Raw genomic sequence first — 11,948 nt, forward strand, 5'->3', positions numbered from 1 at the left:
ATCTCGCAACACCATGGTTGGGCCCGAGCCCCACGCTAGGAGCCACTGCTGTAAAACACACACATAAGAAATATGTCTTCCTTTTCTTTTGATGCGTCTGTGAACGCTACTGTTTTCCATGTAGAATTTGACCCAGTGTTCCATAAACTCTTATTACTCATTCCTGTAAATAGAATCAGAGAACAATAATCATCGTTTAATAGGCGCAGCGGTGACAATGAGGTTGACGCCAAAAAAGCTTAAAAACTAAAAGCGAGAGGCAAGGAGAACTGACCTGTAACACAAAACCACGTTTAAATGATGGACAAAAAGATGTGTGTTTGATCTCAGACAAAATAATCAATCCAGAAAAAAAAACCCAATGGTATCGAAGACATCCGAAAGAGACAACTGTTGGAAAACTGAGTTAAATGTACTTGCGTGCAGTGAATGATTTGTGTGTCAAAAACAGTCACTCCCTGTACAGTTGTTATTTTATCACCACTTGTATTCCTTTTCTTTTGATCAATCTGTGAACACTTAGAAATTAGACCTTGACCCAATGTTCACATACTCCTATTACTGGTTGCTGAAAAGCATCATCAAAACCTGTTATGCAGCCTCTGAAATGTCCTTTGCATTTAAATTCCCAGAAAAGAGGCAAAGTTAGGATAATGCTTAAAAGAGAATGAACGAAAACTATGTCTCTCTCTTTATTTCTTTTTATAACCAAAAGCCTTGAAACACCAGTAATCCTCCTGCAGCCCAGGTAAACCGTTTCACACTCTCTGCTGTGTTCTTAGCTCACAGCGCCCCTTGTGGCCAATTCTAAATTTAATGCATGCTACCCTCCTGTTCCAGCACTGCTTTCCAAACTCTTCCCAATTGCAGCTATCCCCTAATAGATGTGCATTTCACCATCAGATAAGAATATACTCTGAGACACAGCACAGATGATTCTACAGTAAGGAGTCAGCACAGACTTGCATAACTGTCTCTGCGGCAGGTGAGTTGATAACAGCGGAGAGAAGAGAAGAAATTAGGCTGCTTGTACATTTTTCATTGCACTAATGTCTAGTGAGTTAAATTACAGTGAAAATAAACTATTTCTCTGAGTTCTAGTGATGCCATGGTGGCTCCTCAAGGACCCCTGGAGCCTCTAGGAACAGAAGCCACTGCAGCAAAATGTTGGGCTGAAAAGACACTGTTCCAGCCAATTTAAGTCTTTTTTTTCAAGTATCCAAATTTTATAGTTGGTCTATTACAGAGGGGTGTCAACAAAAATATGACAGAGGAAGGAGAAAAGATGGGAGGGTTTGGAGTGGGTGGACATATCAGATCCACACCCCCCCACCCCCCACATCCCTTTTTTAGTTCATAACTGCCAAGGGTATTAATAATTAATGAGGACAATTCTCTGGCGTCTGGATGAGTCATACTTTCTGCTACTTGGTTTCCCAAAAGCCCCATTGGTTGGATTAACACAGAAACAGAAAATCTGAATTTTTAACCCTAAAATGGAACAGGTATGAATGTTTGATAGGTGCCTATAAACAGATGGAGTGATTGTACCTGCGGGACAATGAGGTCGATGGCAAGAAATCTTTAAAAGTAAGAGCAAATGTACACTGTGCGTCAGCGAAACCAACAGAAAGACAGACACGATAAAATAAAATAAACAAGCTGAGGAATGTGAATGAGGCTACATTAACAGTGTGATATCTTTTAAATCTGACTTTGTGACATTTTTAGAGCATCACAAGGCGATCTGACCCATAAAACAGCAGACGATGGCATGGGAATTTTGACTTTGGTTCAGAAATATCGTAAAAACCAGTTTAGATGGGACATGCAACAACACATAAGATGGCTCTTAACTCTGTGGTGAAGACAAAATGCTTTCATGGCCTTAGTGTAACAAGCAGCAGTTTCCACAGACAGTTTCTTCAAAACTAAACAGACTAAGCAAACATATATTATGCTTGAAGGGCAGCCAGTGTTTGATTTGAACAAAACAAGTACAACATTCTGTCACTTGAGCTGGAGTCGGTCCAACATCGAGCTGTCAGACAATCCAACTTGTTCTGTGAAAAACTCAAAGCGGGGTATAAAGGAGCTAGCACTTTCTTAATGCAAAGCAGCCGAGAAACGTTAAGAGGATGTAAGCTAAAAGAAAAAGGGGGACACAGTGCAAATAGGTGCTGATTTTAATACCTTGATTTCAACATGATTATACAAGAGAAAATTAACCAATATACAGGAGATTTATGACCAATAGAAAATTGTATTTATTATACTTTCCAAGATACATTCTATTCATTTGTAATGTCAATAAACACTCATAATTTTAACGTAACAATACTTTTTAAATAAGGACCGCAAAGAGTTAGATTGATAAAAGAATTCCGAAATAGAACCTGTCTTGACAATATAACCTCAAACTAAATAAATTAAACAAAATCATTTGAAGCCATCATGACTGAGCATTTTTACTAATATTGCACATGGTGTTTTATGATATGACTCTGCCCAGATCTAACAATTTAGAGCTTGAATTTTGCAGCCGTCTCCGTCCCGCGAATGTCTGTCTCCATTCCCATCCCACCCATTCTGGAACCATATCAAGTTTAATGCACATTTATTTTGGTTGCATAATGTTAATAAGAAACCTTTTACAAGATACTGTGGGAGATATAAGAATAAGGAAAACTGCTTGAAACTTCACAGACTCTATCAGGCCTCAGCTTGCCGTGCGACACAATAAAAAGGAAACATCACAGATCACATTTCACAACCCTCGTCCAGCGGGTCGAGTTCTTCAGTAAACTGAGAGAAACAAAAACCCTTGAAGTGACACTTGACACAACAGTCACTTCGCTCTGATTAGCTCTGATGCATCATTCTATCAAGTCCTTTTCCACTCTTTACGTATTATTCTTTTTAAATAATACCAATAACTCTTTAAATAATCCTGCATAGAAAAATAAATTAACTATGTTGTTAAATTTTTTAACTACGAATTGAGAGCTGACAGGGGGAGGTGGATCACCGATTGAATTATATTAGCGGTTTGTTTGACAATTCTGGCTTGTAGTCTTTTGATGATGATGCTCCGTCGTACAGTATGTGTGTATGTGCGTGTGTGTGTGTGTGTGTCTGTGCATGTGTAGATGTTTGTCCTTCCTTGTATTTTACAAACCAGTCCCACAGATACAAATAATGTAAGACTTACAAAATAAATTCCAGGTTACGCTTACATGGCAAGCAGCTTTGTAAATTTTTTTTATCCTTGGGTTTTTCATTTTTCAGAAACAACATCCTCTGACAGTGTATGTGCCGTTAGATTTCACCCAAAACATACAGTTACTGTAAGTAGCAATTTTGAAGAGAAACACAACTCCATTCAGAAGACACTATATTTAACATGGCTCTTTACACAAAGAGAACAAGTCACAAAATCATTCCCCAAAAGAGTTTTGCAGTGCCTCCAATTCCCATGAATGTAAAACAGGGGCTGCTTCGCCTCCCAGCAAAGAGCAGGTGTACTGCTACTGGAGTGTAATCCAGACTAGATGGCAGAGAGTCTGCAGCCGACTCCAGAGAGTATCCCCAAGAACCAACAGATATCCCCGCAAATTAAAAAAAAGCAAAGTAGCATCCATTGAGTCCCCAGCTCTGTTAATCTCATCCCAGAAGAAATGATTTTAGATACTTTCCAGAGCAATAGAACAGCAACCGACGTGCCCTCCTTTCTCATTTTTCTCTTTTTTTTAAACGAGGGTTGAACATAGCGAGGTATTTTCTCAAGCACTGTTTTCAAGACCCTTTTGATTTGGTTGGAAAAACAAAAGGAGGAGATAAAGAACAACAAAAATAAGAAGTACCCATTCTCAATAGCAGCAAAAATACTCTGACTGTCTGGTTTCTTTTTAGGGTGTCCTGTGGTATGTATGTGGGATTCATACATGTAGTGGCATGGATAATCCAAAAGGTCTTTTACTGTGAAACAGATCCAAGTTGATTCTAGTAATAACCTTTGTAGTGTGGAGCCATTTTGTCCATCTCTGCATTGGTCATTAAGGATTTCCAGAAGGCACTTTTTTGCTGTGTGTGGGAGTGTGTGTGTGTGTGTGTGTGTGTGTGTGTGTGTGTGTGTGTGTGTGTGTGTGTGTGTGTGTGTGTGCGCACGCATGTGTGGCTGCAGAGAGGGAGATGAAGACAGAAAGCGAGAGATCTGGGAGGTTGAAGGGTGTCCGTGTGTGGCCAGGGGGGGAGAAAAAAAGGGAGAAAAAGGCAGATGTGTTTGGCTGTCTGTCTGCCTGTATGTGTGTCTGACTTTGTTGTGTATGTGTGTAATCAATGCACTAAATCAAACACAACACCCCCCTACATTTTACTCAGTGCAGTCTGCTCCTCAAGCACCTGCAGGTAATCAGGCGTTCCTTGGAGCTTGGCTTTAAGCTCATAATACTCACTTTTTCTCTGCTCCACCACGATCTTACTGTGGTTCCCGCCTATCAGCGATGACTTCTTCATCTTTTTATCCAGCGTTTTCTCTGGGTAGCGGATTTCGTACCCGCCCATCCCTATACTGTTGAAATCTCTTTTGCTGTCCAGGAAGTTCTGGATGAACATGCTGGGCTCTCTGTGGGGGAGGAACTCCTCGAGTTCGTCGATGGTGCTGAGGCGTTTGTTGCGCTCAAGGGTGGAAAGCGAGTCTTTATCCTTGTCAGCGCTGTTCCGGAGGATGATCTTCTGTCTCTGTGAGTCTGCAAACTTAAACCCAGCGTCCATGTCTGAGGAACGGCCGATGCCACAGGTGTGGCTCTTGCCAATGTGCTCAATGGTGTGGGGGATGAATGTCTCGCCTCCCAAGTCGTCTCCGGGGATGGAGCCTTTTTTGCCAGATTTGTGGCTGTGTCTGCGGAGCTGCAACGACATGGAGCCGCACTCCTGATTCCCAAGCCCCTCCTGCCTGCCCGCTGGTTTTTTGTTCCGCCTCAGGACAAAGACTAGAAGGCAGAAGGCCACGAACACAGTAAGAATAAGTACTACAAGGATGCTGAGGATCATGATGGAGAGAGGCACAGGTCCTCCCGGGGGTGCTCTGCCAACTCCGGCAGGCGACACTGAGGTCAACACAGGGGTGGCGCTAGTGAGAATAAACGGTGGTCTCGCAACAAGCTTCGGACACAGGATCTCATTTTTCAAGAGGCGCAGCTCTATGTTGGAGAACTGCACAGGGGAGGCACATTTCACCTCTTTGGCAGCCACTCCATCACTTAGTTTCTCTAGCCAGAGTTTGAGGGCGACAAGATCGCAGGAACACTCCCACGGGTTCCCTTCCAGGTCTATCTGGGTCAATGATTTCAGCTGGTCCAAGACACCACTCACTGGCAGGGTCATGAAGTGGTTGTTTTTCAGATTCAGTCTGGCTAAAGAGACACCCGAAAACACGTAGGCGGGGAGACTCCGCAGAACATTGTTGTTGAGATACAGGAGTTGTAGGTTCGGCATGGAGTCAAATGTACCCGCTAATATTTCTTTTATGGCATTGTATTCCAAATATAGGTACTGTAGGTTTGAGAGGCCCAAAAACATCTCTGGGTGTAACTGTTCGAGCTGGTTTCCATTCAAATACAGTCGCCTCAGGTTAGTGAGGTTAGAAAACACACCTTTCTGGACTGTGACAATTTGATTGCTGCCAAGATGTAGCAAATCTAAGCCCTCAAACCCTTGGAAATCAGTTGGGCTTATGTCACGGATGTAATTCCCACTCAGGTGAAGTTTCTTGGCATTTGGGGGTTTGGGAATGAGATCACCTAAATTTATAATATTCCTCTCCTGACAGCTGACGCTGATGCCGAAGTCAGACGGGTGGGCTTTACAGCTGCAGGGCTGTGGACACAACAATGGCGGGATCCGTGTCTGATAGGAAACAATCTGACTATTTCTTCCAAAAGGGGGTAAACCAGCCACAATACCGTTACCGTAAATCTTAGATGAGTCAGTGGTTTTTGGCGCTTTTGTGGCTATGGGAGCCACGGTGGTTGGGGACATTTTGGAGGGCGACTGCCCATTATCGGGCGGTGCAGGTGGCATCCTAACATCAAAGTCACTTCCTGTTCCCATGGGACAAAGCTCCTGTTTGTTGGTTTCTTTCAGGAGCCTCCCGTACAAGTCACTTGGTGTTTCACATATGGCCTCACCGATAAAAATATTATAGGGCATGTTTTCAAGCCATGCCTTGAGAGGTGCTAAATCACAGGTACAATTCCAGGGGTTGTCATCCAGCTGAAGCTCTACAATGCGCCCAATGTGCTCCAGAACCCCCAAATAAGGAAGCTTCTGGATCCTGTTCCCCCTTATATCCAGGTGTGTGAGCGAGGCAAAGCGAAATATGTTGTCAGGAAGTGCCTGAATGAGATTATCATTCAGAATGAGCACTTTTAGCTTGTGCAGTTTGTTAAATGCTCCCTTTTCAATGTACTTTATCAAGTTGTAGTCAGCCTGAAGGTATTCCAAGTTTTCTATCCCTTGGAAAGTGTCTGCTCGCAGCACCTTTAACTCATTATTGTTCAGGTGCAGCTGTTTCAAGGAGCTCATCCCCATGAACGCTCCACCTTCAATGTTCTGCAGTTTATTGTTCCCCAGCTGCAGTGACACAGCATGGGTGAAGTTGAGGAACGAGTTTGGGTATAGTATGATCAAGAAGTTGTTCTGAAAGTTCAGGTGGTATAGGGACGAGGCCGGCGGGATGAGCTGCGTGGGTCGATAGACAGTGATCTTCTCGCAGTTGACGTACAGCACGTTTTCCACCGACATGCAGGAGCACGCGCTGCAGGTCTCGGCCATCAAGTCCGAGGCGGACGGGTCTGCCATCTGGGGTCCGTCCGACATGGAGGGGGAGGAGAGGGAAGAGGAGAGGGAGCCGGAGATGGAAGAAGAAAAGGCTGCCAGTAGGAGTACGAGCAGCATCTCGCCGGTTAGAAATCCTCCCCCAGAAAACCATTTAGTGACCTTTGGAGAAAGAAAAAGACAGGTGCATGTGCAAACATTCATACACACAGCCGTGCATATGTGCAAACAAGCCCAGAGACGCACGTTCGGCACAAACACACCACACACACACACACACACAGAAAACAACCCATCAAAATAAATACTTAATGACTATTATGAAATTGCAATATTATATTTTTTCTGCTTTCTTAAAATCTAAAAACTACATCAAGGATGGTATAATTATCTTTTACTGTAAATATAACAATATGCAAATCACCGTGCTAATGATGCACACGTGTTAATATTACACTTTTTATTAAAATTATTGCAGTGAGTATCTTTAGCTTTCATGATTCACCCTAATCACTGGACAACACAAGTGTTTGAGGTAGATTATTCAATACTGCAGAAAAAAATACCATATGCTTTGGAAATTATTCAAACTGAACTGCTGCACATCTATGCATCTTATTCTGACATCCAAAGCATGAAGCATCGTTTTGGAAAATGTCTAAGACAGCAGCATGACTATAGTCTTCCCCTCTCAGCATATTCAACATAATCAAAGTCAAAGGGCTGCAGCTCTTTTTCATGGAGGTCTCGTTTAAAGCCAGCAGCAACACCACCACTAAGCAGCACATTCGGGTTATTTAGGAAAGCAACTGTGAGAGCAAGGGGAACTGGAAGAATTGAGACTGGTCCCACTGCTGACATATTGAGGGTTTGAGCGGCACGCATTTATCGCAGATACTGTTTTTCAGATTTGACACCAAATAGGAAAAGAAAGAAAAATGCTCTTCAAATCGAAAATTCAGTCGAAATGTCAAAAGTCAGATAATATTACAGGAAATCTAAATAAATTAGACTTACCCAAAGCTGAGGTGGTAATGAATGCGGCTCCCTCTGGAGACACCGGGCAGCATTGGTGAGACATGGATGGAGACGTGCGCAAACAGTCCTCCCAGCTGAAGTAGAATGCAGACAGTTATATGGGCGCAACAAGGTTTCTCCAGCATCTATATCCCCATGTAGGCTACTGTATATCACCCCGAGCCTGGCAAACTGGAGGGGGGTGAGGTGTAGATGGAGAGAAAGGAGAGGGGGTGGGGGTGGGGGGCGCTCCGATTTCACCCGATGCGTCTCTTGCTGACGGGCTCCTCTTGCTTTGAAAAATCACCCCTCTGGTCGTTCGGTCCCCAAGGTGGTTGTACTACCTCCATGGGAGAGCATTCATTTGGTTGCAGGAGACACAGAAAGAGAGAAAGTGGAAGAAAGGAGAGAGGAGGGGAGAGCGGTAGGGTAAGACAGGGAGAAAGGGAGAGGCAGACAGCTTCTAGAGATCTTGACAGCGCGTTCGGCGACTCCAAGGCGTGAAAAAAGGCGCAAGGCGATCGGTGATGCGGTGAAATAAGTCCCTCATTCTCTGGAGTTTTTTTTTTTTAAAGGGGAAACTGGAGAAGGAGCGTTAGCAGAGGAGAGGAGACTAATGTGGGAGACAGGATGGCCAACACTTTGCGTCTGGCTTCAGCTCGGCTCAGCAACCCCCAACAATCCTATGAAGAAATACTGGTTTGTTTCGAGTGAAGTTGCGCACCGGGGTAATGCTTCAGAGGGCAGAAGCAGCCAAAACGTTCCCATCAGGTTATGTGTACCAGTATTCTATCTTTACTTCAAAGCAGCATAAATCCAGTCTTTTGCTTTGACCCCGTGCAACACAGTTATTTTCTCTTCTGCGATCAGTTTATTTGCACGAACCGGGAGGAGAGAGGCTTTTTTCAGTCTCCATCCAACCGGAGGGAAGAGGGGAAAAAGGATGGATGTAAAAAGAAGAGCTATGTCGATATGGAAGCTCCTCTCTCGGACGATAAAAAAGCGGAAAAGCACCGAGAGAAACAAGAGAGACAAGTCAGGACAACAGAAACCGGTGCGTAAAAATGAATAATGCAGTTAGTCCGCTTTTAGTCCGTTGCGGTGCAAGTGGGGAGCTTGAAACTCCGCGCTTTCTCCCGCTTCCATCGGCCCATATATAAATTGTAATCAAAATAAACTTGGAGAGGAAATAAGGTGATTTTTAAAGCCAAAAATATCCAGTTGGAGGGAATAGAGGGAGTTTGGTTTAGAGAGGAAAGCAAGCTTGTGTTTCCCTCTCCGGCAAGACAGAACAGTATCCGTGTCAGGCGCATAAGTAAGCTGGCTCCTTCTGCAGCCGCATTCACTGAGCTTCCCACACGACTAAAAGAGGAGAATGCAGAGATGTAGAGGGAGAGGAGGAGGGAGAGAGAGAGAGAGAGAGAGTGATAGGAGGAGGGGGTTCTCTTACCGAAAATAAAATTTAAAAAAAAACTTCAGACCTTGAGACAGATCCGTTTTGAGCGCACACTTTCATGGCTGTATTTCTGACAGTTTATTATGATCTTCTAATTATCCGATATTTTTTTGAAAATGTGATACAAGGGTGTTCTCACCTGTTTTATTTTTCCCCTCCCCGTGTAACCTCCAATGGGATCAAGATCAAAGCTGGTGAAATGCGAGGAAGAGAGCGTCTGTGTGTTGGGAGTAGGGGGGGGGGGGTTTAAGAAAAAAAAAAACAGCTTTACCTGCCAAATCGTCGCATTGGACTTGACTTGCGCGACACGACCTGAGCGCGTCCCCGAGGTCCGATTGGAGAGGGGGGAGGGGGGGAGGGGGGGGGGGGGGGGGGGAGCGTGTGTGCTTAAAACCGGGCACGGGAGCGCGCCTGTGAGCGGCATTTTAAATAGCAGGGATAGAAAGAGGAGAGGAGAGAGGGAGGAGGAGGAGGATGAGGAGAGGGGGTTATTATTCAAGAGTGCTGCAGTCAGACGGGCTGCAAGAGGGGGGAAAGGAGAAGGTGGTGGGAAATCAGTCAATCAGAGGCTTATGCGGTTCACATTTCTCTCTCTTTTTGTGTGTTTTGCAGGAGAGAAGGGATCGGAGGAGAGAGGAGAGAGAAGGATGAAGCGGTGGGGAGGAGGAGATGAGCGCATTAAGGTAGGCTACACCCTGCTTCTAATATTATTTATCTCCAAAATTGTATAAGCTCCTTAAAAAAGATTAACAAGATCCATCTATCTGTGTGTTTGTTTATTAACGCGAGATGAGTTCCGGGCTGAGTTTAGCAGCGTGTCGCAGCCGCCCATGCAGATGACACCCGTGGGAGAAAAGGGGAGTCGCACCTGAAGCCTTTACAGTCTTCGGCCTCACCGGAAGCCTCACCTGGGGTTTCCTCTTGCAACAGGTGACGGAGCCAAGTGACGCACAAATAAAACCAGGCTGGAGAAAGGGAAGATGGGAAGTATGGATTTCACCAGCCCAGCTCCGCGGCGTGGGTGCGCTTGTTTGATGTTAGTGGGTATGGTGACGGATGTTATCTTGTATTAAATTATGGCACAAAAGTTTCCCTCAACTTAAAAAAAAAAAAAACGGATAACTGAGTACAGGTGAGCTCAATCTCAACATCATTTCAAAAAATTAAATAAAATGGGTTGTATTGAATTCTGGCATAATGTTGCTTACATCTTTTTCTAATTCTATTTGATAATTTCTGTGTTTCACTACTTCCTACAACTAATTTAAGATATTGAAATTTATTTTCTATAACATGTTATTCATCAATTCTTAAAGGCAGCCTGCTATTTGGCCAAATATACATTTTCCTATGTTGATTCCAAATGATGTGGCAAATGAGTCAACAGCAAAAACACATTTTTATTTAAGCTACTTTTGAATATGTTAATAGTGCTCTTCATCATTAATAACACTTTTTATGCAATACTAAAGAAAAAACGCAAATACACAGGGAAGAGTAATTTTAAGCACATTTCTAATGGAATTTTGTTACATCACAGGTGTTACAGGCGTTAATATGCATAATTATGCTGTCTCATGCTTGTTGGCATGCATTGATAGTTTCAAACCGAAATAATATTTGACAAAACATTTCCAACTCAAGATCCATCTGACTGGAACTGGAGCTTTCAACCAGACCTACAGGACGTAAGCAGACACTGGGTTGGAATTGTTTTTTCAAACTGCTTTTTCTGAGGTCGAAAATTAACTTTACTGCTCAACCAACTACTGCTCTGTCAGCCTTAAAAAATGTTCCAGGCATAATCACCACACTGAAGCCCATGAAAGAAATAGTTAATATGCAGCACGATGCATTAAAATGTTTGTTTTTTTTAAAGTCACGTTACAATCTTGTATTACTCAACATACAATATCCTGTGATTTATGGAACTGCAAGACGTTGCGTTTACATTTCTGTGTAATCTTCACATTAACAGATGATACATTATTTGTTTTCTGGATGACTGAATGTGGCGTATCGTTTAACTGAAACTGTACTGATTTTCTGTTTGACAGACACAATAACCTGTTGCACAATACAGTCTACACATTAAAGGAAGTGAAATGTCTGAATAGTAAATGCATTTATTATGCATCACCTTCCTTTGATACAATCTCCTCCACAAAGCCAGATGGTAATTAAAGACTCTTCATACTGGATGTCCAGCAGCCTTCTAATACAATTTATTGTTCAGTGTAAAAAAAAAAAAAGTCACTAAATTGATTGATTGATTGGTTAATTAACAATCATGTATGCCAACGAGGTTGTGGTGCATGAAAACAGGAAATAAAGCATTGCTCCTGTGTGTGTGTGTGTGTGTATGTGTGTGGATTACGTGTGCGTGGATTAATACGTGGGACTGCAAGGGAGTGTGTGTATATGAGTGTGCTGATATTTGACAGTCCTGGACATGTTCCTACACTGGCTGTGAGCGGCCTGAGGGAAGCAGGCCTACTAGAGAATGAGCCAGACAGTTGGCAAGGCCTGAGCTTCCGTCTCAGCTGTCGTTGGTAGTCTGGCCATGTGGCTGAGACTCTGCTTCCTGTAGTCCAAACACTGGGGGGGAAAAAGCGAATCTCATGTGCTCTAATCCCAT

At 43.5% G+C, this 11,948-nt stretch overlaps 1 protein-coding gene across 1 annotated transcript; it reads right to left on the reverse strand.

The window, feature by feature from the left end:
• Positions 1–3,988: 3,988 nt before the first annotated feature.
• Positions 3,989–7,894, reverse strand: slitrk4 (SLIT and NTRK-like family, member 4). Its single transcript, XM_046030866.1, has 2 exons — positions 7,855–7,894; positions 3,989–6,999 (listed from the first exon to the last, which is right to left on the reverse strand). The coding sequence occupies exon 2, from the start codon at positions 6,955–6,957 to the stop codon at positions 4,366–4,368; it is 2,592 nt and encodes an 863-aa protein (XP_045886822.1). The 5' UTR covers positions 6,958–6,999; positions 7,855–7,894; the 3' UTR covers positions 3,989–4,365.
• Between the last annotated feature and the right edge of the window lie 4,054 nt (positions 7,895–11,948).

This window comes from Micropterus dolomieu, linkage group LG19 (genome assembly GCF_021292245.1).
Source record: "Micropterus dolomieu isolate WLL.071019.BEF.003 ecotype Adirondacks linkage group LG19, ASM2129224v1, whole genome shotgun sequence".
Lineage (NCBI taxonomy): Eukaryota > Metazoa > Chordata > Actinopteri > Centrarchiformes > Centrarchidae > Micropterus > Micropterus dolomieu.